Below are 25,044 nucleotides of genomic sequence, written 5' to 3' on the forward strand. Positions count from 1 at the left end.
AGTTAGTAGCTCCAGCAACATTAATAAATACTAGGACTGAAATAAATCAGAACGTTTGGAAAGTTGCCCTTTAAAATGATGCGAGTCTTACACCTGAAGGATTGAAAAGTGAATAATAAATTTTACTTTGTTTACCAAACCTTTGTTCCAAGGACATGTTTACCATGAACAAATCATGTTGTTTCCTGGAGAAATTATATATATATATATATATATATATATATATATATATATATATAGCTCATTCCATGCAAGTAAACTACAAGCACTGCAATAGTTTGGTAGGGAAGATCCCTGCTTTGCAGAAGGAAAACGCCCTTGGAAGCCAGGTGAGAGCTGAATGTGTACGAGATGAGAATTCACGAGGAAACTTCTTTCAATAATCGAATGCTCTTCCAAGCTCACGAGATCCAACAAGCGTGAACAAATGGATTTTTTCAGCACCAAACCTCCAACAACGAATGTATATCCAACTTTGGTTTTGTTTCATTTTACAATTGTTGGTGTACGCATGATCCAAACTCCTCAATCGAAAGACATTTTCAACACCACCATCTTCGTCAAGTATTTCGGATACAACCTCGACCTAAATAAAGGGACCGTTTTGTTTTGTTGTTGTCAAATAATTCACATGGAATTGACGATACAACGTTTTTTTTTGTGTCCTAAAAACAACATATCGGGTGCAGTTCGGTCCATGATAGAACAAGTTAGTCATGCAGTTCTCTTACTGATAAGACTAGTTAGTCATGCAACTCTGTCAATGATTGGACTTGTTAGTCTTGCAGCTCTGACACTGATAGGATTAGTTTGTCACTCACGTCCCCACTGATAGGAGTAGTTAGTCATGCAGCTCTGTCAATGATGGGACTAATTAGTCATGTAGCGCTGTCACTGATGGGAACGGTTAGTCATGAAGTTCTGTCATTGATATGACTAATTAGTCATGCAGTTCTTTAACTCACCTCACAGTAATATTTAATTATGCAGTTCTCTCATTCACTGGATTAGTTAGTCATGCAGCTGAGTCATTGGTTGGACTTCAGCTTGCCATTCTGGTCTGTCACTGATAGGATTAGTTAGTCATGAAGTTCTGGCACTGATATGACTAGTTAGTCATGCTGCTGGGACACTGATAGGACTAGTTAATCATGATGTTGGGACACTGATAAGTTATTCATGCAGTTCTGTCACTGATGGGACCAGTTAATCATGCAACTCTGTCACTGATAGGCTTAGTTAGTCATGCAGTTCTGTCACTGATAGGATTAAATAGTATTGAAGGTCTGTCACTGATACGACAAGTTAGTCATACTGTTTTGACATTGATAGGCCTAGTTATTCATGCAGTTCTGTCACTGATGGGACCAGTTCGTAATGCAGTTCTGTCACTAATAGGATCAGCTAGTCATAGGAATAGTTAGTCATGCAGCTCTGTCATTAAAAAATATGTCACTGTTAGGCTTAGTTAGTCATGCAACTTTGTCACTGATTGGAATAGTTAGTCATACAGTTCTGTCATCGACAGAACTAGTTGGTCATGCCGATTTTGAATCTTGTAGGACTATTTTGTCATGCCGATTTTGACACTCATAGGACTAGTTAGTCATGCCAATTTTGTTATTATAAGGTGTGAGCTTCCTAATCGCATTGGTCAAGTGCCTGGCCGCATCATGTATATTCCTATACTCTTTGCACAAAGAAGATGCGTCGTGATTGTGTGCACCTCATTTCACTTTCTCGCCCAGGAGTGGTCTGTATTACCAATCCTGCTATTACTTCCAATTTTCATAGGCTCACCCAGTCATAAAAATCGTCAGCTGCTCTCAGCAGACTTTGGTCTCTTTCCCTTCCGTTCTGTTGAAAACATTGAATTTTTCACAAATTATGTTTGTATTTGCATTGTTTACCTTTCAGTACTTGGCTTCCTTTCTATGGTTTATGTACATGTGTTTTGCATAGTTCACACTTCAAACAGACGGACTTGTCTTTGCACAAATTTGTACTTCAAATATTTCATCACCCATATACGTTATTAAGCAATGATATTTTGAAATTGTATCCAGGTATATTGTCCGGATTTACCAAAACTAGTAATGACACTTGTAATTTACTTCAGGTATATTAACGGGATCTGCCCTTCTTGGACCAGGGATCGGATACATTGTAGGCGGCCAGTTTCTTAACATTTACGTGGATTTTGAACGAGTCCGCCGAAACAGGTAGTTAAAGGAAAGGGTTTGCACATAATTCCAGTTGTACAAACACAACTAACGTATATTTTGATCAGCTTTACGCTCCTTACACCTAGTATAAACATATTTCAAAGACAACCGGAAGCTCCATTGCACTATAGAGCTGAAACAAAAATGTACTAGAATCTCTTTATACATTTATTTCTCGATCGATGTCTTTCAAGTGATGCCTTTCTATGTTGATTAATTTCAGTCCTACAAATTTCATTGTCTAATGTAGCGCTTTAGTAATAACATAACTGGCGCAATGGCACCAGTAGAATATATTAAAATCAGAATCGTGAAAAACCTTTACGAGCGTTGAAAATGGCGAACGCTTTAGGAAATTGATAAATATAAGTAAAAATAAAATTGATCACAACACGTTGAAACGGCTACACATATACTAAAAAAGTTCTATGACACTATTAGCAGCGTTGCTTCGCATTTATTGTTTTCTCTGATACTGTTTTTATTCCTATCGCTTAAGCATGGTGTGTTCATGTAGACCTAAGACTCTTAAGAAAACCAATTACAATCTCGTTCTTGTTCCTCTACAATTATCGATATCTTTCTTAAGAATTTCAATTGTACGTGCCAATCATTATTATATTAATTTCTTATGATAATTTGTATTGCTTATTAGCTTATATTTCTCTCTCTCTCTCTCTCTCTCTCTCTCTCGGCGCACGTACAAATCATATTTAGCATTGAATAATAGATCAATAACAGAGGCATACCTTTACTTTACCAAAAGACTACTATATTCTCACTATACGTGGTCACAAATGCATGATACTTGGCTTGAAACGCTTTCCTATTTATCAGGCATTCCCATGAAAAAGACTTAATCGGCGTCATGCCAAATGATTGTTTTCTACTCATAAACATATAGCTTTTGTTGTGTGTGCGTGTGTGTATATATATATATATATATATATATATATATATATATATATATATATATATATCTTTTAAAAACAGTAGTAGAGTAACAGGATATTTTCATTCTATTGTGTAAATAGTTGTATTTTGCATGCGTATATTTAATGTGTGATTTCTTTATAGAAACTGGCTAGCAAATATGTCGTGTTCGATATTAATTACATTAGTTTTCCACAGTCATCATTTTTTATATATGCAAAATCTTTCTGACAAAATTATATATATATATATATATATATATATATATATATATATATATATATATATATATATATATATATATATATATAGATAGATAGATAGATAGATAGATAGATAGATAGATTCTAAAACGAAGAAAACTTTTTTTGCATGATCTACAAGCGTGAGGTTAACGCCACATGATCCACGTTGGATAGGCGCTTGGTGGCTGGGCTTTCTTTTGTCTTGTGGTCTGTTCTGGCTTATCGCGTTACCCCTGTCGGCCTTCGGAGCCGAACTGCAGAGTAAGTTGGAGAGAGAGAGAGAGAGAGAGAACTTTATGTGGGTAGCCTCCTCCCCTAACATTCAATTGATTGATACTCACACGCAGCAATAATTCTTTGTAAACTTTATATTGAAACTTGAAGAGAACATATCCACCTTTTTCGAAAATAATATTAACCAACTTTCAGTTTTCATCCAGCTAAATATAGGAAATTTAAATTCCCACGGACCTTTCTGTTTAATCCAGCTACTGGTAAATGAGTTAGGTGCCGAAATCGTACGTTCTAACTGTAAGTCATTTATTCTCCCATGGCATATTCACATTTATAATTTGAAAAATAGATTATTTATAACAGCAAACAACAAAAAAAATCGTCAACAAATTAATTTCGTAACTATGCTGGACTTTTCGGTCATATGACAAGTCCCTTCAAAGATGTTAGTAGCTAACGCATTTGTTTTTGAAGTATGAAAATATACTCACGAATGATTGATTAACGACCAGCTATGTTCATTTTCTCCGGAAGCAGAAGTCGGTTGATATAAGGAGAACTGGAATAAAAGGTAAAAACAAGTATTAAATATACAAATCAGCACAAATCCAGACAAGGATAATAAGATAATAAGATATCAATATACCTTTTTCAAAACTGATTCAAAACAAAATGATATTGATAAGTAATCCTTCTCACATTTTTGAACATGCTAGTGTATTACCATGGTTAAATTTGCAAACAGTTTGGATTTCGAAGTACTGTCATGAAATCAATTTTAACTGAAGTAAAAAAAGGCACTAGAAAATAAAATGAAAATAAATTTTAAAAAAAGTAAAGTTGCAAAATATAACATCATAGAAAACGTACATAAATAAAAACTAAATTTATAAAATATCAACAAAACTTAAATGACGTGTCATCGTTTATGTGTATAAACAACAATGTGAATTCTTTTGATAATTCCATGATGTTCTTTGATTGTACGTTTTATATTTCCTAACTGAAATTCATATCAGACCTATGTATCATTCCACTGTTAGTGGTCACTGGCTATGATATGCATTCTGATCGGGATTAAGATTGGAGGCGTGGTTGAAACTTGAACTTTAGAGGCATGGATGTAACTGTAGGACTGAAGGCATAGATGTAACTGTAAGATTGGAAGCATGACTGTAACTGTAAGACTAGATACATAGTTGTAACTGTATGATTAGAAGCATGGTTAAAACTGAAGAGTGAAGGTAACGTTGTAACTGTCAGACTGGAGGCATTGTTGTAATTATAAGACTGGAGGCATGGTTGTAACTATAAGATTTGAGGCATGGTTGTAACTGTAAGATTGGAGGCATAGTTGTAATGATAAGATTGGAGGCATGGTTGTAACTGACAGATTGGAGGCATAGTTGTAATTGTAAGGTTGTAACAATGGTTGTAACTGTAAGAACAGATGCATCGTTGTAACTGGAAGAACAGATGCATGGTTGTAACTGTCATATTGAATGCATGGTTGTAACTAACATTGTAGGCATAGTTGTAACTGTCATATTTAATGCATGGGTGTAAATGTAAGATTGGAGGCATGGTTGTGAATGTACGATGGGGGGGGGGGCATGATTGCAACTGCAGATTGAATATAAGGTTGTAACCGTAAGTTTGGAGGCATGATTATATATTTAAGATTGGAGGCATGGTTTTAACTGCAAGATTGTAGGCATGGTTGTAACTGACAGATTGGAGGTATGGTTGCAACTGACAGATTGGTGGCATGGTTGTAACTGTAAGATTGGTGGCATGGGTGTGACTGTAAAATTAAAGGCATGGTTGTAACTGTAAGACTGGGGGCATAGTTGTAACCGCATATTGAATGTAAGGTTGTGATCGTAGGTTAGGAGGTATGATTGTAACTGACAGACTGGAGGCATGATTGTAACTGTAAGATTGGAGGCATGGTTGTAACTGTAAGATTGGTGGCATGGGTGTAACTGTAAAATTAGAGGCATGGTTGTAACTGTAAGACTGGGGGCATAGTTGTATCCGCAGATTGAATGTAAGGTTGTGACCGTAAGTTAGGAGGTATGATTGTATTTTTAAGATTGGAGGTATGGTTTTAACTGTAAGATTGTATGGTTCTAACTGTAATATTTGAGAAATGGTTGTAATGTAATATTGGAGGCATTGATGTAACTGTAACATTGAAGGCATGGTTGTAAATGTAAGATTGGAGGCATGGATGTAACTATAAGATTGTAATGATTGAATTTAACTAAGATTGGAGGCATGGTTGTAACTGTAATATTAGAGGCATGGTTGTAACTGTAATATTGGACGCATGGTTGTAACAGTTAGATTTGAGGCATAGTTTAAGCTGTAAGAATGGAGGCATGGATTGTAACTGTAAGTTTGCATAATCTATTTACTAGTTCATATATCTTTCCATCAACATCTAAAGCGGCCAGAAGCCCCCGATAGACCACACTAAATCAGTTGTACAAAGATGACGGAAAGTCACATGAAGGTTCTGAAAGCAAGCCTATGACCATTCGAACTCTTCCTCCAACCCTGTTTCATCTCTTGAGGAACCCGACCTATGTCTGCATTACGATTAGTGGCGCATGCGAGGGGATGGTTATTTCCGGAATGGCGACATTTCTCCCGAAATTTCTTCAAAACCAGTTCAATCTGGCTGCCGGTTCTGCAGCCATACTTACTGGTAAGTCCAGGATGAATAGTCTGTTTAATCTGTGAAGCCTTGAGACCATGGGCAAAGCAGATAGTTGTTGTCTAGCTCAAATCACTATTGTCTCCACACCTACCAACAACACACCACCCACCCTAACATAATAGGTTAGATGGGGTCTATTTCCGCCATTAACTGGCAAAATATTTGGTTGTCATTGATATCACTTATCTTCAATCTGGTCTATTCTATGAATTGATGAACACAATTTATGTCGGATCCAAAAAGTCGTTCGTGTCTTCACTAAATATGGAACTAACTGGGGTTTTTTTTCTTCAAAATTAAATACTGAAACAAATATTATTAATAATATTCAGAAATGTTGGTTATTTCTACGCTAAACACTCAAAAAACGTGTTACCTTTACATTAAATAGTGAAACAGATGTTATTTCTACACTAAATAGTAAAAGAGATGTTATTTATACACTAAATAGTTGAATAGATGTTATTTCTTCACCAAGGGCTAAACTGATTAATAATAATAATAATAATAATAACGAGGACTTTGTATAGCGCCTAATCCTTAGAAGCTCTAAGCGCTTTACAACATTAGACAATACCTATAAGATAAAAAAACATATAATAATATTATTACAAAAACAAACACCATGAAATTAGAAAACATTAAAAAATAAAAAACATGCTTAGAATATTTCAGGTAGGAAACACTTTTAGGTCTTTAAGTTGGTTCTTGCAGTCGAAATCAGTGAGTTTTGAGGGCCCTCAAAAAAGCAAAATATCTTGCTTAACTGAGATCCTAGGTCATGCTCAGTTGATCATTCAATTGACCAATCAAATTAAAGCCTTCATTACACATGAAAGCAAAAAAAAAAGGACTTCATTCGGAACATGTTTCGCGCATAATTCTCCCCAACAAAGAATGAAATTCTTATTATGTGTGGATACTAGACAATGGTTGGACCGCTAATGATAAAATTCCGAATAGCATAAACCTCTCCTTAAATATTACTGTTATATTTGCTTACCTATTACTCTTATATTTACTTATTTTAAGTAGATTTCGATTTAATAAGATTGCCAAATAGCTAACAAAATGCTTTTTACAACAGTTTGAGCAGCGTATTATTTCCACACAAAAGGTAATGGAATTCGATTGCTAATATATAGTTTACTTATTCACGATTCAAATAAACAAGGTAAGGTAGATATTGAGAGGAGGGTGGATCGAAAATGACGAATTGCAGTTATTTATCAGAATATTTAGTGTGCTGGCATTTCGATCATCTTTGGAAATCGAGGTATAATATTCGAGGTATAATATCATACCTCGATCTGAAATATAACTGTTTTAGTTAACAATGGACCGATTAGACTATCAAAAGTCAAACTTAAATGGCAGGGGAACTGAGTGTTATTCATAATACATAAATTGGCTCTTCGGTTATGATAAGTAATGAGTTTTACTCTGTAGGTGCTATATCGATTCCGGGAGCAGCTGGTGGGACATTTGTAGGCGGCCTGTTGTGCAGGTGCATGAAACTGAAGGTCAAGGGCATGACCAGGATTTCCTTCATCGCGTGTCTCCTAGCAGTTATTTGTTACACAGGCCTCTTCATCAGATGTGAACAGCCAAAAATGGTGGGGGTCAGCCATCACTATAGCAACAGGTAAACTCGGAAGGAAATGTGTTTTGATACAAAAACCGAAAATTCATTGGATACGACATTTTTCATGGATATCCGGTACAATAAAAATTGAATACATATTATTATTTACTATTTTTAACATATCTGTATAACAATTTTTTTTTAAAAAAAGGTTATTTTAACGACTGGTTTCACTTTCGATTCAATAGTTTTATGTCAATATGAATATATAGATTTTATTTTATTTAAACTCGGTTTCATATTTACATGCATATTTAGGTCGTGACAATGGATTACACAAAAATGTGTGCGTCGTCCTTATTCAGTCGAGATTCGTATGCCAAAGATAGATAACTGAAACTGCGTTATCAAACAATAACTGGGCAAATTCTAACCACACTTTTCATAATGAATTTCTGTATGAAGCTTGGTCAAGATTTGCACAAATGATCAACCATCATTATGGCCATCAAACGGAGGACTTCTAAAAAGTACTGATGAATGTTTCAACAAATTTGATAGATTTCTTTCCCCCAAAATGGCTGTGCGAATGCTGCAGATCTGATATGAAATTTTACAGCCTTGTCTGCAAACAACAAAATCTTTAAACAATTTTCTTTCTTTAAATGCTGAACAAACGTTGACAACGTTTTGTGAAAACTTCTGGAGCAAATGTTTTTAACAGTTTGTAGAAAAGATAAAGACTGGACATTAAATATAGCCTCCATTAATAACAGATAACCTTGTAAACATGTCGTTGACAGACGGCACATAATAAAGTCTAGCCAAACTGACAGAAGCATCATCGTATGTTGTTCTTTGATTTCTGCACGTAAGATGCAGGTCTGTTATAAAATATGGCATCCCTTAAACGCAATAGAGAAACCTCCAAATATGTTCTTTTCCAAAGTCTCCGCAACACGAGGACCTTTAAATTGTATGTAAATATATCTGATTATCATACAATATAGCTTATTCTACATTAAACAATGCGCACAGTCAAACAACAGAACACATGCCCAAAAAACTTCTTCTCAAAAGCGCTCTGGCATTAAAGTATCCCCATTTCGTCCAAATGATCTGGATCCGCTACAAAAGATGTCTGTTGCTGCATGAAACGGATCAGCATTCAACAAACTTTACGCACAGAAGACCCAGCAGAGTTTGAATGGATAAAACGGTGAGCGTCTTTCAATGGAGTCATTTCGTGTTTATATTATTGGTGTCAATCAACTGTCAGATTTGTCGACTGCTACTAAAAATAGAACACCTTTAGGTGACTTCTGGAAATAAATCTGGTCATACAAATTACCCCTGCATTCGGACTTTTAAGCTTGCATAAATGATGGGGAACTGCCATTCAACTCGGTTGCCATTACTTTACATGGAGAAAATAATCACGAAAAAATCACTTTTAATATTGGAAAGCATCATTTTGTTTATTGGCCATCTTCCGTGTCATTTTGCTTTGGGGCAGACTGACCATCTGACTTCGTCCCTATATCATTACATACATAAAGTTGCAGAAAACTGTCATCTTGCTTTAAGGTACATTGCCCACCCGCCGTGTAATTTTGCTTTGAGGTAGATTTACCAACTTCCGTGTCATTTTGCATTGAGGCGGATTTTCCAACTAACATGTTATTTTGATTTGAGGTAGTCGTATCTGACGCGAGGAGTCCCTTGCCCATACAGGTCTTTTATCTTGTGCAGGTCAGACGAAGAGCTCTCGCTCACCACCCACTGTAACTCTGAGTGCAGTTGCAGGACGAAGTTTTATGAGCCAGTCTGTGATAGCGACTGTCTACGCTATTTCTCATCCTGCTATGCTGGATGTTCCACCACAGTCAGCCCTGGAAAGGTCCGGCATATTTTTATTTGTTTACATTTATAGCAATCTCATTAATCAATATTAGAAAATACGTTTTAAATTTTCAACTGTAATTTACGAACCATTTTGCCTCCTCGTAATAATGTACACAATATGTTACTTATTATCTTTATTTAAATAATATGAAGCACGTTTCCATCTCTATGTTGTGCATCAATCCTCAGAACTGTATTAGTTACATATTTTCATGTTCTGAGATACTTAATCTATTTTACTTAGTTTAAACTGTTAACCAGTTTTCATTCATTGTAAGGTGGGTTCCAGTTGTTTTCTTTCTTAGGATGTGCCTATCCCACATTTTTGGGTGAAATTAATTTGAAGAAAAAAACATGTGCCACCCCTATATGTTCTGCATAGTTGTATACAAACAAATCTATATGTCACTGCCTTTCAAAAAATTTATAACAAAAGAAAATCCCTAGGTCACCTACTATACTCAAACGAAAATATAGGTATTATATCAACGGGACCACCGGTCATGGTTCATTGGTCTTTATACTGTTTCAATTCCTGATCCACCTAACTCGGCTTCTGGGACAAAATTATTTAACACAAGATACGGCAACCTAGCAAAATTAAGCAAAAAGGAAGCTAATTCCATTCGAATTAGTTTGTAATACCTAACACAAGACACAGTAAAGGGAAGCTAATTTCATTTGAATCAATTTGTAACACCTAACACAAGACACAGTAAAGGGAATCTAATTCCATTTGAATCAATTTGTAACACCTAACACAAGACACAATAAAAGGAAGCTAATTCCATTTGAATCAATTTGTAACACCTAACACAAGACACAGTAAAGGGAAGCTAATTTCATTTGAATCAATTTGTAACACCTAACACAAGACACAGTAAAGGGAAGCTAATTTCATTTGAATCAATTTGTAACACCAAACACAAGACACAATAAAAGGAAGCTAATTCCATTTGAATCAATTTGTAACACCTAACACAAGAGACAACCAAATTTTATCTGAAATAATTTGTAAAACCTTTAATATTCTACTATATTGTGATTGAAGATAGCTAAAATGGAATAAAGTATGACAAAATCTAAAGTGACCTGTCTGACTATGAGTTCACGGGAAACGCATGAACCTGATCAATAGTGGTGGCATAAATTATGTGGGTATGTGAATTTTTATTATGTGCAAGAAGAAGAAGAGATGATAAACAAAGATGCTGAACTTTTTTTTGCCAGATTGCAACGAAGTAAGAATTGAAGGGGTACCGAAACGAAATCAAAGTAATAGATCATATTTATTTTGATGTTCACCCGGATCAAATAGAACAATTATTACCGTGTATGTTTTTTGGTGTTACAGTCGCCATAGAAACGTTATGTTAATATTTCTTTTTAGCTTATAAAATCAGCAAAAGAAATTTCAAGAATATGTTTCAGATTTAAACTGTAGAATAAACTATGCAGTTGGTGATATGATAATGAAAATTTGTGGGGTGTGTGTGTGTGTATGTGTGTGAGAGAGAGAGAGAGAGAGAGAGAGAGAGAGAGAGAGATTTGGATTTTAGCGTAGCTTTAACACTTTTTCAGTCATATCGCTACAATGTCTGAATGAGCCAGCCTGTGATAGCGACGGTCTACGCTATTTATATTGATGTCTACCACTGGGGCATCATGCCGCAGGCATGTAGCATGATGTCCCACCACCCAGTCACATTATCCTGACACCAGGCCGACCAGTCCTAACAATTACATCTTAATGCTGAGCGCCAAGCGAGGTAACTGTTCGTACCACTTTTGTAAGTCTTTGGTATGACTCGGCGGGGGATCGAACCCACGACCTCCGTATCCGAGGCGCACGCTCTGACCACCAGGCAACCGGAGCGGTAGTGGTAATATGATAACTTGGTGATATGGTAATGAAAATTGATAGTATGGTAAGTTGGTTAAATAATAATGAAAATTGATAGCCGGGTAAGTTTAAATAATATTTTACAACCGTCAACAGATTGATTTAGGCAGGAAACATCGTACCGTAAATATCATAGCATTAAATTCAACAACACAGTCTAATAAACAGCCTGTTATAATTCGAGGAAAAGCACTCTACAAAGGTCATAAGGTCAATACTTATGTCGATTTGATAATTAAAAAAACTATACCATTAAACAAAAGCGTTAATTATCATGCATATCGCTGCGGGAGCTAAACTTAAAAAAAAAAACATATTATTATTATTATTATTATATATATATATATATATATATATATATATATATATATATATATATATATATATATATATATATATATAGATAGATAGATAGATAGATAGATAGACAGACAGACAGACAGATAGATAGGTAGATAGATAGATAGATATGTAGATAGATAGATAGATAGACAGGCAGACAAGACAAGACAAGACAAGACAGACAAACAGACAAGACAAGACAAGACAGACAGACAGGCAGACAAATCGATAAATAAATAGAGACAGGCAGACAAATCGATAAATAAATAGAGATAGCTTACGGACAGTATGCAGGTTCAAGCAATATGTGAGTTCAGCCAAAGCCGAAATAATCTATCCGATTCCTGTTAAATACAGGGCATAAATATCTTAATTGACGCAGGTAGCTTTAGTTTTCAATTCAAATAGAAAGATGAAATTCGTGAACCAACACGTGGAAAATATAAAACATTTTAGAACAAATTGTAGAAAAGGTAAAAGCTGAAATGTGAAGTGAAGGAAATAAAAAGTCCCTACATTCTATAATACATTAGAACGACAACTTCAACAGTAGCAGAAATAATTAAATGACGAGAAGAAACATGATGATGAATGTATTGAAAGGTCAGATATGGACTTCAAAGCTTGTGTGAAAGAGTTAGAAGATAAACTGGGGAGAGGATACATAACAGTGCATCACAAGTACAAACAATAATAACTCTGAACAAGTCAATATAATAACTACGATTAGATCCATAAAAACAACTCACGCGTCACCCGTTTAATATTTGAAAATTAAAATAACGGATCTAATAGATCCAGTCTTAAAAACTCTCAAATGTGAAACATCTACAGGAATAGAAAAATGTCTAACCGTTCATGACGCATTTAAGGAATCAGATGAAGCGATTACGGAGAAATAGTAATGATGATGAACAATTTTTTTTTTGTTGATGTGATGTGATGTGATTTTGATTTTTAACGTAGCTTTAACAATTTTTCAGTCATATCGCTACGATGTCTGCAATGTGGCAGTTTATAGTGATGTCTAGCACTGGGGCATCATGCCGCAGACATGTAGCATGATGTCCCACCCAGTCACATTATCCTGACCAGTCCTAACACTAACCTCTTAATGCTGAACGCCAAGCGAGGCAGCTGTTAGTACCATTTTTTAAGTCTTTGGTATGACTCGGCCGGGGATCGAACCCACGACCTCCCGCATCCGAGGCGGACGCTCTAACCACTAGGCCACCGGAGCGGTTTTTTTTTTTTTTGAAATAGACAAAATTACAAAAGAAGATAAGAATCAAAAGGCATTAATAATGCAGTAGATAAAACAAAGTTCGCACTAGTTGAATTAAATGATACAGCCCAATCAGAAATAGAACTAAACTGAACACAGAGTTAAGCTTAATGAGTCTTTCATAGAGAGATGTTTTTAGTAATGATTGAAAGATCATATTTTCAAGGTTAAATAAATTGCCTAAGGACCCCTAACACTAACCCACCTGTGGAAGTACATTATTGTCATCTTTTTTTTTTAAATTCAGAGTCCCAAAGTTGATATATCGTTACGAATCTATGCACTTAAAGTAAGTAATAGAAAAAAGTGAAAAGCAACAAGCTTTGTAAAATTTAACAAATAATTTGTTTCACTAAAACACAAAATGGAAAAAAATGAACTTAGGTATTGCGAATTAAATCCCATAATTATCCAACAATTAGAGACACAATACCTATTAATTTAAAGTTCTGATTAAACTTTAGTAGAAATCTGAATTAAATCCAAAATCTGAAGGTGTTGATGTGCATGTGGCGGTCTGTATCGTGTTTTTGTACTAATAGTCTTTTATTTGAAACACGTAAAATAATTCAAGGCATTAATTCACTGTAAATCCCAGTGATTTTTTCTGTCCAAGAAGATTATTTTTAATGAACACTATGCATTTCCAGAGAAAATTCACTTGAGATGAACAAGTTGAAGAAATAAATTACAGTTCACATGAACTACTAAACAAAACAATAACAATTGATTCTCCTAAATCTTAAGCACAAATGAATACAATTTCCAGTAACAAGATTATATAGTCCTCTATTTGACCTCAGACAACAATTAATATTTTCTAAAGGAAAACATTACCTAATATAAACTAACCTTCTAGTAAGTTTTTAATGTTTGCAAAATAGTGTCATGTATTATTAGAAAGTCCATTACTAATATTAAAATATTTAACCACAACAATATCAGGTACGCCAGGTAAATTGTTAAGGAATTCCAATAACCTAGACCCAGATCCAATTAACCAATTTTACTTTTATTAATAATGATCCTGATATTAAACGCATACATCTTTAGTATATTTTACCTATGCATTACTTTTTTACCGAATACAATTTTAGAAAATCGACAACACAGATCAAGTAGACAATTATCTTGATTTTGGACAAGGTTAAGCCCACCATTAATGCTACATTACAAAAGCATATAACAAAATAAAAAATAAACAAATAAAAAGTAAACAATGCATATTATATATATATATATATATATATATATATATATATATAGAGAGAGAGAGAGAGAGAGAGAGAGAGAGAGAGAGAGAGAGAGATTGACTAAACCTGTAGCAGTAGCTAGTCCAGCAGTAGCTAATCTATATAGACCTGCTTTTGCTCCATGGGATTTTTCTTGATCATATATTATACCGAACATAGATTTTAATTTTATATTTAAAAATGAATAACACAAAATATATCGCTTAAACTAGTCGTTTAAGAAAGGAGAATTAACGGAATATAGACTGATAAATTATCCCATAATAAGAACAAAAATCAAAATAATTACAAGACAACATTAATGTATACTTTCCAGATTATATATTTAGAGATATTATTTATCATTAGTGTCAGAGTCTATTCCTAATAACACCATACAATACGTGATGTCATTAGTGTCAGAGTCTATTCCTAATAACACCATACAATGCACGATGTCATTAGTGTCAGAGTCATTTCATAATAACACCATACAATACGTGATATCATTGGTGTCGGTGTCTATTCATAATAGCACCACACACTACGTGATCTCATTTTGTGTCAGAGTCAGTTCCTAATAACACCATACACAATACGTGATCTCATTGGTGTCAGAGTCTATCCCTACTAACACCATATGATGCGTGATATCATAAGTGTCGGAGTCTGTTTCTCAAAACAACAAACAATGCGTGATATCATTAGCGTCAGAGTCTATCCCTAACATAACATCACAGAATGTGTGATTTTATTTGAATCAGAGCCTATTTCTAATTACACCGTACAACACGTGATATCATTCCAGAGCAGTAGTAATAGTAACCAGGCACACGTTCTAGCGCCTTAGCATTCACAGGAAGATGTTTTCTGCTTAAGGTTATACTTGATTCGTCTGCAACACTATGCACGATGAAAATATACGCAGTTAGCAGTTAGCACTCGAGGATGTGCAGACAGAAATTATTGAGTTCGACGAAAATTGAGCAGAGACACTTGAACAATCAAGATAACAAGGCTAACTACTGTATTTTGTTAGTATATTACATTTGGTTATACATGTTGAAAGGTTGCATTTTCTTATAAATGTTATTGAAATCAACACATATTTTGCCAATCGTACTATATACAAAATTGCACATATATCACATAAAACCTTGACTTTTTGACGAAAGAGAAGTAGAGCATACCTTCTCAGAGCATACTAAATACATTTATGGAGGGAACAGGACATCATACATGTTTAGTATGACTGCTTTGCTGCGAATATAGGCACACAATTTCATTTATTAGATTATATTAAAGATACATGTCTAGGGAATAATTAAACAGTACAAATTTGTAAAAATGGTTAATGTCTTATATGATGTAGACTCGGCTTGACTTTCTACCGTGTGATAAAGAAAAAACGTGCATTCATGTGTGCCATTTTTCAGAGACCTATACATGTTACTACAGAATGTGACAGGACTGCTTCATTGTGGGTATTGTTAAAAAGGAAATTATTTATATCTTCTTGCTAACAGTGATAAAAAGCTCTTCTATTGAATGATGACAACATCTTCGGACCTAAAGATTCCATGCAGGTGTATAAAGTCTGTATCGCACTTAGTAACATTCTTAATAAGTGTTTAAATGCTGTATAGCACATATAAATATCTGTATCACACTTATCAATAATCTTAATCGGTGTCTAACTTATGTATCGCACTTATTTATAGTCTTGCTAGGTTATAAAGTCTCTATCACGCTTAGTAACATTCGTAATAAGCATTTAAATGCTGTCTTGCACATAGCAATAGTCTTACTAGATGTATAAATTCTGTATCGCACTCAGCAATAGTCGTAGTAGGTTTATAAATGTTGTATCGCACTTAGCTACAGTGGTAATAGGTGTCTAAATTAAGTACTGCACTTAGCAATAGTCTTGATAGGTGTATACATGCTGTATCACATTTAGCAATAGTCTTAATAGGTGTATAAATGCTGTATCGCGCTTAACAATAGTCTTAATCGGTGTCTAAATTATGTATTGCACTTGGTTATAGTCTTGATAGGTGTATACACGCTGTATCACACTTATCAATAATCTTAATAGGTGTATAAATTATGTATCGCACTCAACAACAGTCTTGAAATTAGAGAGGTTCTGAAACACTTTTGGCTATGCATGAAACTTGGATTTTTATGGAACGTATGTTTGTTTCTATCTTGTTCTATCAGTGTCTGTGTTTCTAATTTAACTATCATTCATATTCTAAACAGGCGTTTAGTAACTGTTCCTGTGTAGCTGTACAACCGGGACAAAACAACTCTATGGTAACTACAGAAGCTTGTCAGTCAAGTTGCAGTCTAGTGAACTTTTTCCTGCCTGTAATGTGTGCCATCTCCTTCTTTACCTTTATGGCGGGCGTTCCTTCTGACTCCGCCATACTGAGGTAAGAACTTGCATTTTCCCTATTGTTCCCCACAGCTATAATTTAGCATTCATTTTTTTGTTTGTATTCTTACACTTGCTTAGCTCGTAAATGCTGTAAAGAAACTCAATGTCTCACTGAACAGATTTTTCTCGAGAATTTTCATTCACGAGAAAAGATTTCAGATAAATTAGAACAAATACATGCTGCTGATACTAAAATAATCTATGTCGGTGTTTGCTCCGAGACAATGAAAACATTGATGCATTTGTACATTACTTGCCTTGCCAATAAGCAGAAATAGATTATATTTCTCGCTCCATTTTTTTTAAAATTCAAAGCAAAAGAAACCCTTTACTTTTGCAAGATAATTATTACATTCATTGAATATATTATTCATCGTGTACTGTTAATGTCTCACCTTTTTATATAACTCATCCGGTTTATATTGTTGTATTAAAGTCAAATCAATTAGTTCGGTAGAACCTAACAATATCTGACACTAATAGAAATGAAACAAGACGGAAAAACGTCAATCATAATTGTAAGGCTTAAACCACAGGTGTCTCTAACCACGTGCTATTGTTTGTAAGCACTGCGTATTAATACGAATATGTTAATGAAGCACTATGGTGATCTGTCGACCGAATGTACACAAGTTCTATGCATTAGAAAATAGAAGCATAAAAAACGTTTGATAGCATTACCGTACGGTCATCTTTAGTCCATGGATGCTGAAGAAAAATATACAATATTTTTAATTAGGATAGCTTGTGCCTTGCATCAGTTTTAATTTCAAAAACCTCCTACTTAACCAATGAATCTAAATTGGGCACACAGCTCTAAGGAAATGTATATGCTGAACGATTTCCATGTTCTGTGCTACTCATGTAGAATTAGAGATCTGTATTGCTATCATATATAATTCACTTTTCCATGGAAGAGGTGAAACTGCATGGGACACGCTGTTGTTACTTTTGGCTGTAAACGTACTACCATGTACAAAGGACCAGTTAGTACAATACCATGTTGATGACATGGTGAGAAGATTTCTTCTCCATGATGTTCTTGGAAATATAATATTTTATTTTCTGCAAATATGCAAGCGTTGCTGTTATTATTGCAATGAAACTCTACAGGGAAATCTTCATGTGTAGTGTTCGGACTGATGCATGGACCATTCTGAATGGTTACTGCATGCGTTTTCATTTGCAACTGCATTATTATGTCTGAGTCAACTAAAGCGGATAGAAGGTGTGTTTTTTTGGACAAAGTTTGAAGAAAGAAGGTTTGACATAACACGTTTTTGATTTTGTTAAATTTGTTATAGTTGTTGGGATAGTTTGGATTTCTGTGCCTGACATACATTTTGTCTCACGCTGGAGGTTTGGTAACACATTGGTCAAATTTATTTTCACATTTTTTTCCAATACTGCAGTAAGCGTTAGTGTCAGTAAATTTCATTGCTAATTTGGCCCGCGTGCATCCACATGGGTCACATGGGCAAGAAGTAATGGATAGTCAGGCTACACAAGAAGCTGGCTGGGACATTTGTTTATAAGATTTGTAGAAACAGGACCCATACCTAGAAAGATCGGGTTAGCATACGTTCTTGGATTTTCATAGCTTGTGTTTCTTATTACTATTTTGTCCTTGTCTTGTCTGCCTCTCTGTAACCTCTAAATACTCTAAATTGTAACAAGCTATCTCCTCATTCGATGTTTATATGTTTGTTACTCCCTCACCGTACCCCAAAGCACAACATATTCTTAAGTCATAAAGTGTTTAACATGGTTGATGGCGTGTTAGGGTCCAAGAGTGAATGTTCAAGCGGTTTACATGCATTTATGTGATCAGCATTGGTGGCCTTAGCTGTTTTAGTTTGTAAGATATACTTTCATTCATGAGCTCTACCAAATAGCACATTTCATGTGTGTGTATGTCTGTCTGTCTCTCAAAATGTTTAGTAATATGTGTTGTCGATGTTGGAAGGACTTTAAGGTACTGTAAGTGAAGGTTTTTTTCATATCTGTGTTCTTGTTGTTTGATTTAAAACAGCAGAAGACAACGAGGATTTGTTTTCTTCAAAAGTAGGTCCTAGCTGGTGGACAGAATGACAGAGACAACCGGGCTGAGACAACCAGTCTGATGCAAGAAAATAAAAGTTAGCAAATCAGCAGAATTTCTATGTCGCATGGTGAGAGAAAAAATCAAGACTAACCAATGATTTTTGTGGAAAGCTGCGTGGAAGACTCTGATGAAGTTATTCAGTTTAATTCCTTGCACAACTGAGGGCGTTTATGCTGAATGAAACTGCCACCAACTTCTCTTTTAAAAGTGATTATTTCCTACCGTCAATGAATATTCAAAGCATTATCTTCTAGACCCAAAAAATAATGCAAGAGTTATGGAAGGTTTAAGTTGGCTGTTATTATAACAAATTCGCCTGCTTCTCGTTACCACAGAACAGTCATAATTTGAAATATGTACCTCTGTACAAGATGCACATTACCATATACACCATGTTGGCCATTACGTAACAGCACAAGTTACGCATTTGAACTCTTGTGTTAGTCATCTCGTGAAAGGTAGTCAGCCAACGAGCCATTCCATGGACAAGCTAACTCAAAACAAATGTTGCCTATATAGATTATTTGTGCATCTCAAAACGTTATGTTCGTGCTTGTTAGTTTTATGACTTTCATTAGCCATAATCATTATTTTCTTTCAGATCCATACATGTTGGGGATCGAACGTTTGGCATGGGTGTCAAGTGGTTCATTGTTCGCATGGCTGGTGAGTACATTATAAGCAGTATTGATAAATAATGTTAACACGGAGGAGAAATTTATGATATGCAAGAATTCCTGAAGAGGTAGAAGAGGAGGTGGGGAGATGGAAGAGGTGGGGAGATGGAGGAGGTGAGGATGAAAGCGTATGATACTATGCTAATTTTAATCACCTAATGTGTGATAATTAAAAATAATAATAATAATAATAGAAATAATAATAATAATAATATATATTATTATTATTATTATTATTATTATTATTATTATTATTATCTTCAACAATGCCGACGCGACAGTTAATAATAATTGTATTGGTAAATCTAGTGATAAATTTACATCATACTGGAATATGTCATTAAAGGTGTTTTAACTTATACACACGTTTGTACCTTTTCAGGAAGTGTTCCTGGCCCTATTTTATTTGGCGCAATAACAGATCTCACATGCATATTATGGAATGAAAAGTGCGGAGAAAAGACATCTTGTTGGCTCTATGACAACTACGCTTTGGCTCGGAACTACTTTTTCATAATTCTTGGCGTTAAGTCTATCTCATTTATATTTTTTCTCCTGGCGAACCTGTTGTATGTTCTGCCCAAGTCAGGTGTGTTACGCGTGATGAAGGAGGGTAAAGAACTGGAAGCATGCGAAACCGAAATACGCCACATCAGCTCAATTGCAGATAAGGATGACGTAAATGCGGATGGAAATAGTGTACTGTCACATCAGAATTCCATGCAAACAAGATTGTGAATTATAACTGATGTTTATAGTGTTGGTGATGATGAAGATGAGAGAGAGAGAGAGAGAGAGAGAGAGAGAGAGAAAGCTTATAAAAATTAATACTTACGTATATTATCTTTGTATTCAATTTGATTGCTTTAATTATATAAAATCCTTCGAATATTTCCCACGATTGTACTTATTCTAATGAAGAATCGGTAACATTTCATTACATCGCATTCCGTGAGAATATGTCCCACTTTTGCTGAGCCTACATTTTGACAGGCAGCTTTTTAACTTGAACTTACACGTTTTAATAACTCGAAAACGAAAGAAAGAAATAGAGAGGGAAGGGAAGGAAAAAGGGTTGATATTCACATGGAAGAAATGAGCTTTAACTCTTGCTGGGGAATACAGTTGTACCCAATTAGCATACGTGAACTCAGCAAAAGACAAGCGTGTCTACTCTTACGAAGTGTGTGGGAAATATAATTTACATCTGTTCGTTATGCCTGCTGTTTTCACATCTGGTGAATTAAATGCGTGATTGCAAGTAGATAGTGTATATATTTGCCTGAGGCACATACATTATTCAAATCACGTCGATTCTAACGGCTGGTCTATGTAACATTTCGATCCCAATCAACACTAGACGAAATAGCGAATTAAGTCAGACCTGGAGCAGTAGTTGTGGTTGTTGTAGCAGTAGCAAAGTACCCCAGGGTCTAGTCATGAGTGTCATCAGAGCCAGGAATGTCGAATATAAATACTATGAACAAAATCGATAACATTACTTGGACAAAACTACGTACATGTTTTTCCCAGTCAGAGGAAGAAAGAGTTTAGTATGTCGTAGTAATACGTTGAGGCCGTCTGTTCGACACGTATTCATCTGCCATATCAAATCGGATCTTTACGCAGACCAATAACAAACACGGATTTGCATTGTTATATATCCCTCTTTAACAATTATTACATGCCTCTACTTTGCATCTATTAAATACCTGTCTTTTGCATTTACTACATACCTCTAGTTTGCTTTTATTGCATTCCTCTCTCTCTTTCATTACATACATCTCTTTTTGCATTTAATACATACCTGTACTTTGCTTTTATTACATATTTCTTTGCTTTTATTACATACCTCTATTTTACCTTTATTACATACCTCTCTTTTGCATTTATTACATACCTCTCTTTTACATCTATTACATACCCCTTTTGTGCTTTCTAATATTTTTGCTTAAAAGTGCGAATGAAATTTATAAACGATCTAGCAGTTATACTAGATCGATTCAGTGAGTTTTAAAACATCAATTCGTGCTTGTGAGAGAATAGACGTAAATAATTTCAATTTGGGTGTGTTATATGAACATTATTGACATTTGAGGGTGTGATATGGAATTATGGAATACTCAATGAGTATGTTAGTAAATAGATTGAATGACGGTTTCCCCCAAGGACAAAGTCTCCCCAGCAAGATGAAAGATGGGACAAAGTCCCCTCCCCCTGTCTAACTACTTAAAGATTTTAAACCGCTAGACATATAGTGCCATATTTTGAAACGAGATAGAGGAAACCAAAAGAATGAAGTAAAATATTATAAATATACCTTACATATAGTTTAATTATTTCATGTTCATTTAATAAAAGTATGGCTTAGTTTTTGAAATACTTCGCCAGGTATCACAATAATGGGGGCCCCGAATGGCCGAGTGGTCTAATGCGCTCTCCGTTACGGATCACTGCCATCTCATCTCTGTCTACGTGGGTTCGAGTCTCGGATTTGGCCAATGTAGGTATGTGAGAAAGCTTGCCAGTAGCTTCTTGTGGGTCGGTGGTTCTTTCCGGTGTTTTCCCCGGTTCTCCCTCCACCATTAATACTGGCCGCCATGTATAAGCCTATCGTGTGCTGAAAAATGGCGTTAAACCCTACAACAACAACAATAACAACAGTCACAGTAATCGTCAAACAGAATCAACTCGGATCCATTATGAAAGCCAAGCAACAAAGCATATGCGCGTACAATTAGTATTTAGGCCAAGACATCATTAAGCATCTTAATCTCATATTCTGTTAATATCTAACTCTAACGCTATATGGCATTTATCTACAAAATAGAAGCTGACACTAAACTTCAAAAGCGCCCAAGCCGACCAACATGATATATATTTATCATAGAAAAAAAGTATTCAAATGGTTAAACTTAAAACGGTGGAAGGGTAATGTCCCGTCTTTCATTTTGCTGGTCGGGGATGGCGATTTTATCTGTTCCTCCCAAAAGGTATTGACATGCACAATTAATCGTATATCGATGATATTGTTGATGCCTATCGATCTTCAATCTGCATTTCCATATCTTATACAAAATCTGGAACTATTTTGCTTTTTTTCGCTCATGTGTGTGCATAGATAAGCTACAAAACACATTGTTGAACTTTAATTAATCATTTCTTGTTTTGAATTCTGCTCGCACTGTGCAGCAAAACGTATTTGGAAAGCGTACAAGAAGGGATATGTATACAATTCTATATACAATTCATGTTAAAATCAAGACAAGAACACGTTTGAGATGGAGTATTAATACACATCGGGCAACCTATCCATATACCAGATCCATCAGGTGTTTTGTGCAGATTAAAAACAAAACATTATATGGTTTTATTCATATTAGGGTGCAAACATGTGCAAACATTATTGTCGTACGTTATCAACATTTATAAGTTTGCTTTATATTGACATACAAGAAGCTACCCAAGGTCTAAATTGCGAGCTTTCATTACAGCTTTTGGTAAATCGATGTTGCACACATCAAGGTCTACACAAGGAGTTCGTCTTAAAGCTTTCGGTAAATAGTGTTGTGAACATCAAGGCCCATGACAAACTCTCCTTGTAGCTTTTACTAAATCGGTGTTGCACAGTTATTCTGATCACAACACAAAGACTTTCTCATTCACACCGGTTACCTCAAGCAATACATATCAGCAACACCAACATTAAATTCACACGGTCAGTACGAAACCTAGGTGTTACTCTGGACAGTACTCTCACATTGTACCAACATGTCATGAACACTAGGCTGCATATCTTGAGCTGAGATGCATCAGCTCAATTCTTAAATATCTTTCAGTTGATGCCACTAAAGCACTTGTGTGTTCATTAGTACTTTCAAGATTGGACTATTGTAACTCAGTTCTGTCTGGTTCATCTCAATATCTGCTCCAGAAACTTCAAAAAGTTCAAAACACAGCTGATCGGGTTATACTTAGAGTACCACGATCAGAGCACACTTTCCCGCTGCCCTGTACCCTATGCTGGTTATCCATTTGATCCAGAATCAAACACAAAATTTGTTCTCTGTGCTACGTTTCACTGACGGTCTCCAGTCCAACATACCTATCTGACCTCACCCATGTGTACACACCAGCAAGAAACTTACGCTCCTCTTCTGACAATCATATATTCATTATTCCCACTATGAAAACAGTCATATGGACAACGTTCTTTTGCAGACCAGGGCCCAGCAACGTGGTACGAATTGCCCACTGAACTTAGATACAAAGACACAGTGATCCCATTGAAGAGTGCTCTTAAAATTCACTTATTTCGACTGCAAGAACAAACTTTAAGACCTAATAATGTTTTCTACCTTAAATTTTTTCACCATGTTTTTTTAATGTTTTCTAATTTCGTGGTGTTTTTTATTTTTGGAATCATATCATTATATGTTTTTTATGTTATAGGTGTTGTCTAATGTTGTAAAACGCGTAGAGCTTCTAAAGATGAGGCGCTGTACAAAGTTCTCATTATTATTATTATTATTATTATACACATCAAGGCCTACACGAGGAGCTCTCCTTAGACCTTTTGGTAAATCGGTGTTGTACACATCAAGGCCTACACCTGGAGATCTTCTCAGAGATTTTGGTAAATCGGTGTTTTACACATCAATGTCGACACCTGGAGCTCAATTCAGTGGTTTTAGTAAGTCGGTGTTGTTCACGTCAAGGTCTACACCTGGATCTCTACACAGAGGTTTTGGTAAATCGGTGTTTTACACATCAAGGCCTACAAGAGGAGCTTTACTCGGAGCATTTGGTAAATCGGTGTTCTACACTGAGGTGGGGTGCTCCCAGCATTATCTTTAATTATTACAGAAGACCCACCCTGGCTCGTTTTTGTTAGAAATTGAAGTAGTGATAGAGATGCAAAGCTCCGAGCCCCCAGTCAGCGATGCCGACAGTTAAAGTACTAAATACACAAAAGGTGAAATTCAAATAAAAAACGAACTTAATGCCATTCAATAACAGATAGTCCTTCCTTAAATGAAATTCAATATTCAAAACCCTATCACTCCTCTTTCACTCGACCAAGTGACGGCCTATTTCATCATCTGACTTTACCCTTCCACTTCCTCCACTTCCGTTCTCTCCTTGTCTTGTCTCCCAAAGACTCGGGACCAACTGTACCAGGATATTTCCCTTCTCTGTCTCCTAC

At 35.4% G+C, this 25,044-nt stretch overlaps 1 protein-coding gene across 1 annotated transcript in view; it reads left to right on the forward strand.

Moving 5' to 3' along the window:
* The window catches only part of LOC149769952 (solute carrier organic anion transporter family member 4C1-like), a 46,438-nt gene extending 24,912 nt beyond the window's left edge, over positions 1 to 21,526 (forward strand). Inside the window, exons 5-12 of the mRNA XM_089949621.1 lie at positions 2,120 to 2,222; positions 3,543 to 3,664; positions 6,156 to 6,350; positions 7,812 to 8,007; positions 9,700 to 9,847; positions 16,880 to 17,052; positions 19,763 to 19,827; positions 20,221 to 21,526. Coding sequence (XP_089805747.1) covers positions 2,120 to 2,222; positions 3,543 to 3,664; positions 6,156 to 6,350; positions 7,812 to 8,007; positions 9,700 to 9,847; positions 16,880 to 17,052; positions 19,763 to 19,827; positions 20,221 to 20,576 — 1,358 coding nt within the window. The 3' untranslated portion in view covers positions 20,577 to 21,526. The remainder of the gene's footprint in view (positions 1 to 2,119; positions 2,223 to 3,542; positions 3,665 to 6,155; positions 6,351 to 7,811; positions 8,008 to 9,699; positions 9,848 to 16,879; positions 17,053 to 19,762; positions 19,828 to 20,220) is intronic.
* Positions 21,527 to 25,044: the final 3,518 nt, after the last annotated feature.

Source organism: Sinohyriopsis cumingii, unplaced genomic scaffold, assembly GCF_028554795.1.
Source record: "Sinohyriopsis cumingii isolate HCF-2022 unplaced genomic scaffold, ASM2855479v2 utg002963l, whole genome shotgun sequence".
NCBI lineage: Eukaryota > Metazoa > Mollusca > Bivalvia > Unionida > Unionidae > Sinohyriopsis > Sinohyriopsis cumingii.